Source organism: Telopea speciosissima, chromosome 5 (genome assembly GCF_018873765.1).
Source record: "Telopea speciosissima isolate NSW1024214 ecotype Mountain lineage chromosome 5, Tspe_v1, whole genome shotgun sequence".
NCBI lineage: Eukaryota > Viridiplantae > Streptophyta > Magnoliopsida > Proteales > Proteaceae > Telopea > Telopea speciosissima.
In genome coordinates this window covers 59973388-59989949 of record NC_057920.1, presented here as the reverse complement: position 1 = coordinate 59989949, position 16562 = coordinate 59973388, and the positions used below count along the sequence as shown (strand labels likewise).

General features: G+C 37.7%; 3 protein-coding genes across 3 annotated transcripts; all 3 read right to left on the bottom strand.

Annotated features, from left to right (window-relative positions):
• Positions 1-2049: 2049 nt before the first annotated feature.
• Positions 2050-3024, bottom strand: LOC122663168 (histidine-containing phosphotransfer protein 1-like). Its single transcript, XM_043858872.1, has 4 exons — positions 2968-3024; positions 2745-2875; positions 2586-2654; positions 2050-2125 (listed from the first exon to the last, which is right to left on the bottom strand). The coding sequence occupies exons 1-4, from the start codon at positions 3022-3024 to the stop codon at positions 2050-2052; spliced, it is 333 nt and encodes a 110-aa protein (XP_043714807.1).
• Positions 3025-8080: 5056 nt separating this feature from the next.
• Positions 8081-8562, bottom strand: LOC122662386. Its single transcript, XM_043858003.1, has one exon. It carries the CDS (start codon positions 8557-8559, stop codon positions 8122-8124), a length of 438 nt encoding a protein of 145 aa, XP_043713938.1. The 5' UTR covers positions 8560-8562; the 3' UTR covers positions 8081-8121.
• Positions 8563-13239: 4677 nt separating this feature from the next.
• LOC122663167 lies at positions 13240-13677 on the bottom strand. The gene has a single exon (XM_043858871.1). The coding sequence runs from the start codon at positions 13675-13677 to the stop codon at positions 13240-13242; it is 438 nt and encodes a 145-aa protein (XP_043714806.1).
• Between the last annotated feature and the right edge of the window lie 2885 nt (positions 13678-16562).

Here is a 16562-nt window from a genome sequence, read left to right as displayed (position 1 = left end):
AATGTAGTAGTTTCACACTCCACTATGGAGTCTGAATTTATCGCTTTAGCAATGACATAGAAAGGAAGCGAATGGCTTAGGGACCTCTTAACGAGAGATTCCTCTGTGGCCTAAGTCAATACTGCTATATCAATATCTTGTGATAATGAAGCAACATTATCAAGGGCTTATAATAAAGTCTACAATGGAAAGTCAAGGCATATCAGTTTAAGACATAGCTATGTAAGAGAACAACTCATCAAAGGAGTTGTGACTATTAGTTATGTAAAGTCAAAGAAAAATTTGGCTGATCCCTTTACAAAAGGCCTGGGTAGGGATGTGGTATGAAAGACTTCCAGGGAGATGGGTTTAAAGCTTGTAAATGAGAGGTAACCTGCAAGTGGAAACCAACTAGACACTAGACCAACATCTAGTCAACTAGTTCAATGGAAAAACACTTGTAGTAATAACCGGTTATGCACTCAACTAGTAGAGATAAGATCTCTTGACATCTCAAGGTAGTGCATGTTTGTATGGAGAAACCGACAGAGGGTAGGATCAATCCTTCAATGAGTCTATGCCTTATAGGAAATGCAAGTCATACAACTGCATTTTATTAGATTCACCTACATAAGTGCAGGAAGTGGGGCCGCTTCTGCGAGATTCAAAGCTTGTCTCTAAGGCACTTATGAAAACCTAAGATGAAAGCACAAGGCCATAAATGTGCGGGTGTTATTAAAACTATGTTCAAGTAAGTCATATGTCTAGTATATTAGATTTGTCGTTATAAAATTCTAAGTTCAAGGCTACGGCTACTTCGTTTTTGACAAGTACTAATGTATTTTGACAACATAAAGGTTCAAGTCGAAAGACACCTTTATGTAAGTATGATTTAAAGTGCAGAGAGTTTATTGACTAAGGCTCAATTATTTTAAAAATTGGGGAAAATTGTTGGAATTTTTCAAAATATTGATGTGGACTTTTAGTCCCACATCGGCTATGAAAGGAAAGCTCATTGGGTTTATATGTGTTAGTAGTAAGTAGTTATTATTATCACATGTAATGCTAGAAGAGATTATGCGGTGCACTTGGCGAGGAGCGGTAACCGTCGGCGGGCGTCGGCGTGTGCGTGTGCGCGTGCGTGAGACGCAATGTGGTGCTTTGATGGCATACTTTGCACTTCGCACGTGCGCATCGTCGCAAGCATGTCGCCTTAATCTTTTTCGGGATCGACGGTGTCTCGATCAAAGGGTGCTTAGGATCGATCCCACCGTTGGATCGGTGGCTGATCAAAGAGGGAGTGCAACCCTTGGTTTAACATTGACCCCAAGAGTTGCAGCCCACACGAACAAAGCCAAGGAGCCCGAGCCCAATAGTCATGACCTGTCGAGTCAAGCCATATGAGCCAATGGGTGTGACCCATCCGAGCAGGCCTTGTGGGCTATAAATGGGCCACGAATTCTCTCGACCCGAGATATCAAAAAATCTCTCGATAGCTTCACGATGTTATCTTGTCCTCGCAACTGATAACCGCCTGATTTATCTTGGGAGGCGGTTTGCCGCAACCCTTTGCGGGATTAGGATGGTGCAAATCACGCTCTTAGGACGAACGATTTCGTTCGACTCAGGCCATCTTTCAGTCCTCTCCTTTTTTGTTCAGATTTCTAACAATCTACAAAGTGCAAGTCCACTGCTTATTTCACTAACTATACAAAGAATGGAGAAGTGCCCATGGAAAACTTCACTATTCTCCAACAGAAGTTCTTACTAGATAGTGTAATACAACCATGGCACTCTAAGATATGAATTAACATTACTAGTTCAGTACTCATTCTCTTGATATACTACTATTAGATAAAAGGGTTCAATAAACCACTTGAAAATACAGAGAATATCCATATTTTTTGAGAAATTTTATGAAAAATTATACATAAAATATAAAGAACAAAGAAGATATTAACAATTGTACCGAAATTATGGCACCTTAAGAATACATAAGCCACTTATAGGTGAAAAAACTCTGTAAAGCTTAGTGAAAAATATTGATTAAGTGATAAGAATAAGAACTTCTTACCCCTCTTTATCATTGGCACCACAAGCTTGGTGAAGTTCATCGCAGGCTTCCCTGATGCGCTTAGCCCCAACACTGTATCACAAAATATAGAACACAAAGTAAGATGCAGTTTATAATTATGATCTGGTAGGATATTTAAAACCATCTCTCCTTCATTGTTTGCCATTTTATTGCCTGAACATTAACGAGAGATCGATCTATTGTGGATTCCTTGGGGCGGGCAAGGTACAGATTTTGCTAGTTCTTCTCCTCTGAAGTTACTTTTTCTTTGTTAGGGGATTTTTATTCCCCTATCTTCTTGTTTCTTTGTATTCGTCTGAGAATGCCTGGACGTTAAACACTTGTTTTCTATTCTTTTTTATTTAATTCAAATCTTGTTGATCTTTAGCAAAAAAAGAAAAAAAAGATCTATTATGAAAATTTTTTATTAAGGTAATCCCTAAGATTTGTCACCTTTGTTAATCTTGAAACATCTTTAAGAATTTCTCATTCATTTTTCTTATTTATTTGGACAAATAAAACTGCATATTACCTTGAGCTGCTCCCTTTAAGCTTAAAAATATATACTTCCATTTCTTTGAAGTCAACCTCCCTTGCACTCCTTCCAATGGATTAAACAAAAAGAAAACTAAGTTAATAAAACAGTTAGTTAAGTCAAACACCATCAAAAGATGTTAAGGAGGGGAAGTACAGAAATCTGTTCAGTTCCACAATGATCTTTCCAGCATCGTCCATGAACAACTTGATCATATCAGTTACAAAGGAAGGATCCCTTGGATCCTGCAATGCTTGAAGCAGATGAAATTGGAGATCCAATATTCCCTGCATTTCATAACATGAACAAAAGAAGATGAAAGAGCAAATGAGCTCCGGAAAGAAAGAATTTCTTAACAAGAGGGATAGATTGGTTATACCTCGTCGTACATGGACTGAACGAAACGCTTAAGCGCTATTTTGCAACCCTCAGCCATTTTTTCAACACTCCAAACAACGGTGAAAAGAAGATGAAAGAGCAAATGACAGATTCCTGAAGGAGATGATGAACAAAGAAAACAGTGCAAATTGGTTGATTTATAGTAATAAATTTTAGGACAACGAAGAAGACACAATTTTCTTTTAAGGAAAAATTTGTTTTCGTTTTTGGAGTATTTAAGAATTGCCCAAAATTTTGATTCTCAAAAGATTTAGGGACTTTAGATACCATCACCTCCACAGAGTTCGGCTCCGGGTTTCTCATTCTCGTTCTTGTATGGGAGGCGCACACATGGAATACACTCAAGTGGGTCCCACATGGTGGATTCCATATGTGTGCCTTTAAAGCGTATGAGAACTATTCTCATACAAGAATGAGAATGGGATCCCACCTCCATCTCCTCACCACCACTCCTTCGAGGCTGGCTCAGGTTCACATACGATAACCACATAGAAGGAATCCAACTTTCTGTCTACCTTAGGAGCGTACGAGATGGTTCTCGTACGTGAACCTGAGGACTCCCCACCCTCTCCCTCTCCCCCTCCCCCTTTTTCAAATTGATAGTTATTAAACCGGACTTTTCGGTTGGACCATTTTAGCAAGAAATCTGGTTCGACTAGTTGTCCCATGATACTGTTATGTGCAATGGTCCCACATCAGTCCCGTAAAGGCTTGGATGTGGGCATATATGATATTGGGTTCCCCCTCCTTGTAGATCAGTTTATGAGGGTGAGTTCTTCCAATCGTAACATTGGTGCTTTCATTGACCTGTTCTTTGCAGTTGACTACTTGGGAGGGGCAATCTGGTGCCAAAGTGCGAGCCGCTAGGAAAGGGCTACCTACCGTCGGACAGAATCTTGGAACCCACATCGGTCCCAAAAGGGCTTGGATATGGGTATATATTATATTGGGTTCCCTTCCCTTGTAGACCGGTTTATAAGGGTGAGTTCTTCCAGTTGTAACAGATACCATCTCACCCCAAGACTTACTTTTTCCAAATCTTTGACTTTGTCACTGTTGGTCCCTTGAGAGTCAATTCGACCTAAAAACCAGCTGAGTCATTGGGTTCTTCGCATATTAGAAACCTTCTGAGAACGCCACTATTTTTTTTTGTCTAAGTGGATGTTTCCAGGCTGGGGCTAAGAAAAAAAGGAAAACTGTGTGTAAGCACAACATTAATACCTTAAATATTTTCTTATTTGGCAAAGACCAAGTTCTCACAATGAAGAGTTCTATAAAAAAATAATAATAGTAATAAAATAAAAGAGGTCAAACCTTAAAAAGGTTTAAGGATAAGAAATTAAGGTAAACAAATGAATTTTAACCATCTAATTCAAATGTTATTTTCTAGAGTTTCAAACAATTTTAGGATTCGTCGAGACTATTTAATTCAATAATATATACACGAACTTTGATATCTATAGATGTGAATCTTTGTTCTAATTAATCTCTTAGATGGAACCCATCCAAAAACTAGTCTTAATCTCATCAACAAGGAACTACTAACAATGGCCCAACCTATGATATAATAAGTTCTAATACCTGATTTGTTTGGCTTGGGTTAGATGCATGATTTGTAGTGATTTTTCATTATGATTTTAATTATTTTTGTAATAAGGAATTTCATTTATTATAAAAATAGTAGTAGTTGTCATTAGTTGTCATGGAGTCTAGGTGACCCAAGGCGTTGAGGAGATTCAGACACATGGTGACCAAGACGTCCAAGCCTTGGACGCCTAGGCAACACTTTGATAACTATGGTTGTCAACAATACTTTGAGATTGATCCTGTTATCAATGCTGACAACTATTATGGTTAGTGTTATCAACTGTAATACTTTTTTTGGGAACAATTCATCAATATCATATCATTTTCAAATGTGAAACAAAAAGATTCTGGATAAATATCATAGGAGAAATAAAAGGAAATTGAAGAAAGGAAAATTGGATGGCTTCTCATTTAATCACATCAGTGTATATGAAATGTGAAATGTGTATGATACATGCACAGTAGGGATATAGGATAAGATAAGAAAAAGAGAGAAATAGGGTGGAAAATAAAGGAGATAAAATAGGAAGAAAAAAAAAAGGATAAATACCTTTACAGACGAAGCTATGACGTCTTTGACTTAAATGGGGAACCCAGACCTCCTTCTCATTCAAGAATTGATAGGAATCATTTTTGTCTTTAAAGTCTATAGTCCCTTCCTCTTTAAACCTATTTATATGGCTTACAAAAATTTACAAGTAGTTACATATAACTGGTTCACCATGTACACACTACGAAGGTAATCGCCCATACAACTCCCCATTACACTACGCTAACTACTAGATAACTACTCTTTTTTTTTTTTTTTTTTTGCCTAATGATTAGGTTGTATCAAAGTAAGTGAGAAAGAATATACAGAAAAAAACCTCAAACTGGACAACCACAGTAGAGGACGAAAAAAGAGAGATCCAAGGCCCCCACCTTCAGCATTGCCATCAACAGAAGAGCTTGGCCTCCAACTTACAATTCAACTAAATCGAAACCTTGTTTTCCCAGCAGCATCCCAATGAAACTCTTCTTGAACCGTCCTAGGCAAGGTCAAATCAATGTAAGATTAAAATAGAATAGAAAAGAAAGGAGATAAAATAGAAAAAAAAAGATAAATAGACGAAGTTATGACGTCTTTGGCTTAATGAAGAAGCCTGACCTCCTTCTCATACGAGGATTGATAAGAATCATTTTCGTCTTCAAAGTCTATATTCCCTTCCACTTTAAGCGCATTTATATGGCTTGCAAAAAGTTACAAGTAGTTACATATAACTGGTTAACCACATACATACTACTAAGATAACTGCCCATATACCTCCCCATTTAACTACCCTAACTACTAGATAACTATACCTATTATCATAAATAACTACATGATAGGATCCTCTAAATCCATACATGTAACAATGTATTATTGATTTCTATTAATCTTTATGAGGAATTTCCGCTTGCTTAAGTATAAGTCATTATTAGAGGCAAAAAGATTTCTACCCCATCACCTTATTCTCAAAAAAATTCACTCGGTGAGATACGCTCATTATTTTTTCAATCAAGTTTTTTTGGTTGAATTTTTCAATCAAATTGACAAACATCATTCTTGAACACCCTAAAAAGAATATCTTCTCAATAAAGTTTAAACATAAATTTCAACGTGTAAATTTGATATAAGAAGCTATAGTATGACCATCTATTATTTTTTCTGAAAGGATTCATTAATAAGGAGAAAAAAATAATTATAGGGAAACAAAAGCCTTGGCATTCCAGACAAAAACACCAAAGAAGAAGCAGCCCTACCTACGGCAAAGCCATCAGCAGGAGCTTTCCACCCCCCCAACTAATAAAATCTGAACCTTAGTCTATTCATTGCATCAATCCCAAGCTCCTCAGTAATGTGATTAGGGAACTGGACCATCAAGTCAAAATTCCCTGATTTTGCAGTGTCTTTCGCCAGAAAATCAGCAATATCATTTGCCTCTCTATAATATGACCATCCTTATAGCCATACTAACACAAATAGCCCCCCCCCCCTCTAAACCTTTTACAACACTACCTTTGTCTTATGGTACCCATCCAATTATCATCATCGATGGGAGTTTTGATAAAAAGACAATAATGAAGTAAGATGGGCATCCTCAAAATGGATACATTATAGAGACTCATATGGATTATGGTTTCGTAGGATGTGCACAGTGTTAGGGTTTAGGATTTAAGCATTGGTTGCTTAAAGCATTACACACTGTCTAGAATTGAAAGGTATCAGGGTAGAAAAATCCAAAGCCCATATTAGCGTAGGCATTAATTTGGACTTATAAGTAGTTCTCTTTAATTAAGTTTTGTTTATCACCATAAAACACAAAAATTTGTTGAATATATATAAAACCACTACTAGTCTATGTTTTGTTGCCCCATAACAATGCTCTTTCTTTTATGCCATGTGAATGATTGTGCTATCTTTTTTTTTGGCTAAAGGATCATTGGATTAAAGAAGAAAAGAAAAACAACAGGCACAAGGCCCAAACACAAGTGAACTAAAACAACAACCCCAAACAAAGGAGAGACAACCCTCAATTACCAAAACCGATATCTCGGCAAACCCATGGCGTCATGAGCCAATTGATCCTCAATGTGTCTAGAAAGAGCACAGTTGGTCACTGAAGAACTCGATTTCGCCTGTTTGATTGTGCTATCTAACTTTTATATCTATGAGGGTTTTCCTTGATTTCATCCATAACCATATAACCCATCGATCATAAACATGGTTTGTCTTTTTTTTATTATTTTATTTAAATGACATCCTTGTTTTCAAGAAAAACTCAAAACACTACAGTGATATTTAACCCCAAAAAGCTAGAGATATAGAAATGTCATTGGAGAGGATCCCAAAAGGATTCTGTCCAACACCCTGCCCGGGCAGTATGTGCAGCGTTGGACTTGGTGAGGTGGGAAAAGACCGCCTCATCCCTACTTGGGCAAGGCGCTCGAACAGGGGTGAGGCGGCCTTTTCATGCCTCACTGTGTCCGGTGCTGCACGTGCAACCCGAACAAGGTGCTGGACAAGAGCTAATCTGGGATTCCGGGGTTCAGGGTCCAAGCATCACCCATCCCCTATTGTTCCTAGTCTGGAATACCCTTTTTCTAGTTCAATAAGAAGGTTAGATGGAGTTGGTGAAGAGAAACTGGTTCCTTTTATTTTTTGTGTGTGCCTTGGCGATGAAACATTATGGCTTTGGAAATCATCAATCATTTTCTGGTCTTTCAATTCTTATAATATTATAGAAAAATGTTTTAGGCACAGCCGTGCGATGTGTAATTACACTTCTGCCCCCAACCCATTCAACAATTAATTAAAAACTTGATCTGTATGTTATGGTAAACTAACTTTTTTTTTTTTAACTAGGAACAATATTTATCATTTATTATCGGTACATGAAATGATAAAGGTACGACACAGAGGCAAATAAATAAGGAACTTGTATAGAGTAGATAGCATGGGATGAATAATCGATCAGAATTCAGAACCCTCCGGGACTGACTATAGAGTTGATTAGTTTGCTGCACCCTATTGCTGGAGATACTTCTTCTTCTCTTCTTCGTTCATAAAAGAGGTGAGAGGGAAGGACTTGCCGACCCCCATGGGTGTCTTGAAGGTGATCTTGTTGCCATCCATGCACATCTCGACTATCGTAATCCACACCATCAATTGCTTGGTTTTCACGCCGGTCATCTTCTTCATCCTCCCCTTCTCCACGTACGCGGTCGTCTCAGCAGCATAACTTGCCTTGGTTTTGGTTGCCACATTGAAATGCTCGTAGGCGGCTTTACATTTCCACCATACGAAACCAGTGGCTCTCACCCTCCCACATTCTTCAAGTTCTCCAGTGGGAAGGACACCACTAGGGAATCCCAACTCTTTAATCAGTTCCTCTGAAAATCGATCACAGGCTTCTTTTCCACGCACGATTTCAGCTCCTGCTCTCTCATCTTCTTTGCTTGCCATGGTAGAGATTACTTGTTCTAAAGTGATCGACTGAAATAGTAAATGGAGGAGAAATTCTTCACTACTTGTTTGTTCTTAAAGAGCAATGTTGGGATGAGTCTGGGCATGTGTATATACAGGCTATTTATAAGAGTAAAAAACCAGTCTATGAATTATTTTATTTGATATAATTTTGCATCTTATTTGACCAAGAGTCTCCGGTATGAGAAGGCCTTCCATGTTGTTTGCCCAAGTAGGAGAAGGTCAGAGTAGACAATTTTGATGGCTACCAAAAGCTTCTAGAGCAAGGGTCAAATAGAGCGGCAGACTGGAAATCTTCTTTGAGTGATTCATACCAGAACCCCCCTAATTAAAATATTGGAGAAAAGTTTTCTGGGACATCCCATTTCGGGTTGGACTCTCGGCATTTACTTCTTATAGATGCTTACCTTGTAAGGTGAACTGGCAGGGTAGCTGATAGAAAAAGTCAACTCTTTGCATGCTTAGCTAACGGGCAGGTCATGTGTTAACCATCCATACAGTCCTTGTTTACCCACCTAAGTATATTAGGGTAATTTAGTAAATTCAAATACAATGGATTTAAAATAAATTTTATAGGAAAGAGAAGGTCACCTGGAGGTGCAGTACACGCCACCCCTTTGCCCAGTCACAAGGACACCCGAAATGTCTACCACATCCCCTAGAAATGACCAAGGGTGCGGCGGATTTTGTGCACCCCTATGTCAGGGCACAGGGACGACATGTCTGGCGCGACCATGTGGCATTTTTTGTACCAAATTTTAAATTTTATATACATATCATCTTTTAATTATGTTTTTAACAATTAAAAATTAAAATAGTCAAATATCTCTTTATTTAGAGTCGGGAGTGTTCAAGGGCTTTGCTGGTAAGGTGGCTGATTTTATTCATGAGGATCATTGGAGTCTGCCTCAGGTGGAGTCGAATTTTTTGAAAGAAACTTTTGGTTCAGTGAGGCAGATTTCTATCCCCCCCCCCCCCCTCTTCTTCTATGACATGTGTTTTTGGTCTCTTAATCCAAATGGGGTTTTTTCAACAAAATCTGCTGAGGAGGTGATTTAGTTGAAAAATCCCAAGCCGCCTTGGTCCTCTTTGGTTTGGAATAATTTGCTTCAACCTCAGCATTCTGCTTTTGGTTGGAGGATTCACAATGGTAAACTGTCCATGGATGATCTGGTTAAGAAGTTTGGTATCCCCCTTCCTTCTCGATGTGGATTTTACTTTCGGACAGAGGAATTTCTTCACTGTACTTTTTGTGAGTGTCCCTTCGCTCAATTTTTGTGGTCTTCGTTTTCGAGTTTGTTTGGGATTGGCTAGCAGCGGAATGCTTCTTTTTTGGAGTTGAGTTTTTGGTGGAAGAGAAAGGCGAGATCAGTTTCATTCAAAGAGGTGTGGATTTGTGGCCTTATCCTTATTGCTTATTTTATTTGGCTAGAGAAATTCTCGAAAGTTTGACGGGCAACACTCCAATCAAACTCAAGTTTGGGATCATATTTCCAGGGAGATTGTGGTTATTTTTTCATCTGTGTCTTGCCAGTCCTTTTCCATCCATGATTTTTTGTTGGGAAGAAAACTAAATATTCCTTTGAGACCTCATGGCCCTACTTAGTTAATGGAGATTTTTGGTCTCTGCTTGTCCTAGGTTGTGTTAAATTAAATGTTGATGGTTGTTCGCTAGGCAATCCAGCTAAATCAAGGGTATGAGGTGTCTTTTGTAACTCTGATGTCCATGTTATTTTTTCCTTCAGGGTATTTCTGGGTGTGGCGACTAATTTTAAGGCTGAGTTCCATGCTTTAATCCTGGTTTGGAATTTGCCAAATCCCAAGGCATCTCTAACCTCTAAATTGAGTGTGATTCAGTGGTAGTCTTCATGTTTGCTTCAAGGTTTGTTGTTCCTTTGGTAGCGCTGGTATGGTCTGTATTCGTACTTGGATTCGATTGCGTCAAAGATCTCCCATTGCTTTCGGAAAGCATATCCTATTGCTGATTTTTTGGCTAAATCTGCGGCATCTCAGCATAATTCTTCAGTGATGGTGTCTTTTCCAACCTTGGTTAAGGATGACCTTACTATGGATGCTTAGGGTAGACCGAGATTCAGACCTGTCTATTCCTGAGCTCTTTTTTGTTTTTGTTAGTTTGGCCTTTTATTTGTCCCTGTTGATGGCAATGCCGAAAGTGGGGAAAATATCTGGTGTTTTTTGAGGGGTTGTATTTTGTCCCCTGTTCTGTGTATTGTTCTTGTTTCTTGGTTGATTTTTAATATATGATCTTTTAGCAAGAAAAAAAGTCAAATCTCTCTTTGAGGTAAATGACACTTGGAATACCCAATGTTTGATGAAACTCAACCTAAGGTACTCAACATTTGTCAAATTCTATCGGGTACCTATTTTTATATATCTAATTATACCCCTAAACACTACCACTGGCACTACTACACCGGTCAACCCCATCTCACGCTATCCCTTTTCTCGCACGACCACCCTCACCAAAGGTGTCAAAACCTAGCCCGAACCGTTACGATTAATCGAAAAAACCTGGATCAAACTGAATTGATCCTTATCGGATTGGTTTTGGATTAGGGTATGATTGGACCGGTTGAAAACCAGGCCACACCAAACCGATCGTTATCCAAACCGAAAACCGAATCGAATGAATCTGATAAAAAATCATTGAGTATAAGGTTATGAATAGGTGAATTAACTATCCATTAGTTCCAATATTAGTGAGTAAATTTCTGGTTTAAGGGTATTTGTTACAAATCAATGAATATGAGGTTATGAATAGAGAAATTGATTTGTAACAATGCTTTTTCCATTGATAACCTTGTTCACTATACAATATTAGTGAGTAAATTTCTGTTGCAGACTTTGTTCAATGTTTGTGTCAGATCAAACATCAAATAAGACATGAACTAAAACAAAAAATAGAGCCAGATAACATAGAGATTTAACGTGGTGCACACACCAGCTTGGTGTGCTATGTCCACCGGTGAAAGTGAAGTTGTTTCACTACGTAAATTGTAGAAAGCTATAATGGAGATCTCTCAAGAACATCCAAAACGGCACTGCTACTCTATCCCATAAACCTTAAATCGAAAACCCCAAATCTCACTGTCTTTATAACAAAGTGGGTAAAGAATATAAATACTATTCCACTATCATCACAGATCTCAGAAAAAGTTCCATCTGGATTGCCACAAAAAATGTTGGAGCGGATCAATCTTCAAAATGAATACAAGAATTCAAGACGTGCATAACAATTTGTATCGTTCTATTCTTGCTTTAGTCTGTGGATCGAATCATTTTAGTATTTGGGTGTTTCTGGAACAAATTTCATAGGTTAAAGCACGTTCCATCAATGGAATTCTGGTGATATCGAAAATGCTAAAATTGAGTTGGCACATCCCTGTACATAGCTGCGTTGCTGCTGCTACATGGCTGGTGATGGGCTCGCTTCCTGCTCTGTCTCATTCTTTACCAAGTTTAATCGAATAGCCTCTCTTACAGCACAACATTCTTCTCCCCTTAATTATGTATTAACAACCAAAACCCCACTCTCTCTCTCCCACTCTCACTCTCCCCTCCCTCATCTGCTCTCTTTCCCCATTCACATTCATCACCGAAGAAGACACAAGGGAAAACTTGGGATTATAAAAGAATAAGGAACCTCAAACATAATATTGGTTAAACTTGAGGTAACTCAAACATCATGTTTATGAATGTGAGGTACTTCCAATGATACAATTCCTAATGTTAGGTACCCTAGGTAGAATTTCACCAAATTTTGGGTACCTTAAGTGTCATTTTCCCCTCTCTTTATGGTATTTCATTAACTTTTTCAAAAAATTTCCACTTTTTAAAATCTGTACTTTTATTTTTTTAATTCATATGGATACAAATGACCCAAAAAACAAAAGGTTAGCCACGGTCAATCTAGGCCAACCGGGCTATGTTGGGCTAGGCTTAGACCAGCAGGGATGGGTCTGGACTGAGATATTTCAGACTGGCCTCAGGACTAGTTTGGCTTTGGGCTGAACTAAGAGGACTCAAGGATAGGCTGGGGTTTTAAAAAAACCAGGCTCAACCCGACCTTGTTTCACTTCTATCTAGCTATGACGATATACCGAATTTTAATTTCTATTCTACCTTTGCACCAATGATGAAATTATTTAGATCATGGTTTTTAAATTGCACCCTTACACTTGTAATAGCAGTACTAAGAGGATGATTCCTATTGTGCCCCTTTACATTGGCAATGTTATTACTAAAATAAGTTGATTCCCATTTTGTTGTGGTCCCAAGACATCTTGTTCAATTTGTGTTTTCTCAAACATGATGAGATGTTTGGTAATGGGTATGGAATGAAACACTTTTTTGAATGCCTTGGAAATGAAATATTAAGGCCTATGGTATTTAGAAAACTTCAATCATCTGTGCTGGTGTTGCAGTTGTTAATTATAATGTTGAAGAGTGAACATGCAAAAAAATATTATGTAACTGTGGCCTTCAATCGTTCATTTTAACGATTAACAGTACATCAATTATTTAGGTAAAGGAAATGATAAAAGGTACATTAAGACAAATAAATAAGGAACTTCCATATCTGGACCCTATGGGACTTAACTATAAAAAGTGACCATTGAGGGTTTAATTTTCTGCACCCTATTGCTTGAGGCACTTCTTCTTCTCTGCTTCGTTCATAAAAGAGGTTAGAGGGAAGGACTTGCCAACCCCCATAGGTGTCTTGAAGGTGATCTTGTTACCATCCATGCACATCTCTACTATTGTAATCCACACCATCAATTGCTTGGTTTTAACGCCGGTCATCTTCTTCATCCTCCCCTTCTCCACATACGCGGTCGTCTCAGCAGCATAGCTTGCCTTGGTGTTGGTTGCCACATTGAAATGCTCGTAGGCGGCCTTGCATTTCCACCACACAAAACCAGTGGCTCTCACCCTCCCACATTCTTCAAGTTCTCCAGTGGGAAGGACACCGCTAGGGAATCCCAACTCTTTGATAAGTTCCTCTGAAAATCGATCACAGGCTTCTTTTCCGCGCACGATTTCAGCTCCTGCTCTCTCATCTACCTTGCTAGCCATGGTTGAGATTGCTTGTTCTAAAGTGATAGACTGAAGTAGTAAATGGAGGAGAAACTCTTCACTACTTGTTTGCACTTAAAAGTGTAATGTTGCGATGAAGATTGAGCATCAGTATACAGGGTATTTATAAGAATAGAAAACTGTTAAGCTCACCCATTGAATTATTTTATTTGCCTTCTTTGCACACCTTGTTTTACCGAGTGCCATCAATATGAGAAGGTCTTCCATGCATCCATGTTGGATGTTCAAGTAGGAGAAAGTCAGAGGAGACAATTTTGACGGCTACAAAGACCTTCTAAGAGCCGCAGACTCGTGACTTGTTCAAGTTAGTCATACCGGACTGCGTCAACAAGGGCAAGACGCTGGGAGATCCCATTTCTTGTTGGACTTGCCATTTCTTTACTGTATATGTGACTGAAACTAGAAAAAATAAATAAATAATAAAGTATAGGTACTCTTGAGGGAGTTGGGATAGGATCTAATGGTTGTCCTACGCTGAAAGCCACACGATGGAATCTACTCACTATCTTGGATTCCATCTGTGCGACTTGTGGTGTACGAGAATCAAATGATTCTTGTACAAAGAACCTGATCTGGATTCTTAGTAAAGGCAAGGGTATGATATCCTTACACCATAGTTGGTAAACTAGGTTTTCTGACTCCACTCGTTTTTCAGAAAAAACCTTGTGAAACTTGACCTTGTCATACCCAGTCACGGCGAGTCACCCTTTTTATTTTTTTATAAATGCAATAAATAGGTATGAGTTAGTAAAAAATCATAAAATATTCAAATATATGGGAAGACCAAAAAAAATAAGTAAGGAATCACATAACAATACATTTTTTAGTTTATACCATTGAACAACAGAAGGGAGATGAGGAGTTAAGGGTTCCTTATTGTTTTAGAATACAAATTTACTATTTTACTCAGCTAAGTTTCTAAGTGAATCGATTTTTTGGTTTTTTAAAAAATGACTAAAATCGCAAAGTCTATCATGAGTTCATGCCTCTACTTTTATTTGACTCAAGCGATTTATGACTAAGTTTTGTCATTTTTTACTCTAACCTAGTCTATACGACTATTGACCAGGTTTTCAAAAATTTTGACTAGACTCAAATGACTGGGCCCAGTCAAAATCCGATTTTCCAACCATGCGTTACATTGGTATTTATACTTGTTGTTTACCCACCCAAGTATGTCCAAGTAATGTAGTAAATTTTAATACAATGGATTTAATATAAATTTCACATATGTATCATCTTATAATTTTTTTTGAAGGATTAAATGACTAATTTCTACATAGTATATCACTAATTTTTTTTCAATTTATTCTGGTTTTAATTTATTTAATTTTAATATATTATATTTACATAAATAGTTTATAATATATTCCTTTTTTTTTTTTTGTCAGAATAGTTTATCCTATATTCCAGAATTCCATTGTACCCAAACATATCCAAATTGCACTTTTTTATGCCAAGAAATGGTTTAATGATGACCCACTCAGGAGGGCTTTCTTATACCACCTCGACATTTTTTTTCCCCGTAAACTTTGACATCTTCAATGTCTCAAATTGAAGGGGATTCAAATGTTACTGACAAGAAGGGCCCGAGCTTCCTTGTTCACAGATCAAGTCTTAAGCCGAATGGAGTTGTTTTCAAGAAGAAAATGAAACTTTCAAAAAGAAATGATTGAAAAATAATTAGATGGCTACAAAAATGGGAAAAACCAACCTATTACTCTTGATTGTGGGCTGGTGTGGCCCAATTGCTACATTACCATAAAGATTACCATGGTATTACCATTGTAGTTGCCATGGTATTACCATCAACATTATGAATTTGAGTAAGAGACAAGAAGGCCAAATAACATCTCCTTTTCTTGTGAATTATTTGTAGTTGATGAAGAAATCCAGAGACGACCAGAAAAGCTTGACATAGAGATTGATCGGAGAATGCCTGGACAATTGGTAGTGTATGTTTGTCATTGTTGTCAACATAATGCATCTTGGGATAGTACAATTAGCAGAGTACTCGTACACATGGTAGCTGTGCGTATAGAGATGTACATAGAATGTACTGGTGTCGCAAGGCATCACAAGTAATATGACAGAATCACATGTGTTCTAGCAGAACTGGAAGAGGCAGAGAGTTCTTGGCAGTATAGACATAACAGTACTAGAAGTGGATTCAGGACATATGGCAGCATGGCAGTGATTCAGAGGGTTTAGGACTCATATGGCGTGTATGAAGATAATTGGCTGTGTGTTACAATGTTATACAGTGGTTGGTAGCATATGGCAGCATTGGAGCCAGATCCATTTGAAAAACAATATCTAGGGTCAAACATACCAAATATCTTCTCTCTAGAATCCTCAACACACATTCCCATAGGGGTACCAAATTATTGTTTGGTTCTTCTGTTTTGTGTTGGGAGAAATTGCCATTGGATTTGTTCTTTGGTATTTGGACTTGATTCTCCTTTGACCTTTATATCTCTAACGACATTATTACTTAGATCGTTATTCTTATTTTTCTCTTACAACTATGATCATATGTTGGATTATAATTTTTGTTTTGCCTTTACATTTTTTTTTTGCTAAAGGTCAGCAAAGTGTGTATTAACTATCAAATGTCAATGTTGCCTTTACATATATTATGATATTATTTAGATCATGATTTTTGTTTTTCCCCATACATTTGCAATTATCTTACTTAGATCATGATCAACATTTTGACAATGTTATATGGATTATGATTCCTCTTGCATCTTTTCATTTGTTTTTGTTTTTGTTTTTGTTTTTATCGATAAATCAAATTTATATAACAAGAAGAATGAATATAAAGGGGCTCCAATCATCCTAAGAGGCTAAAAAAAAGGTCT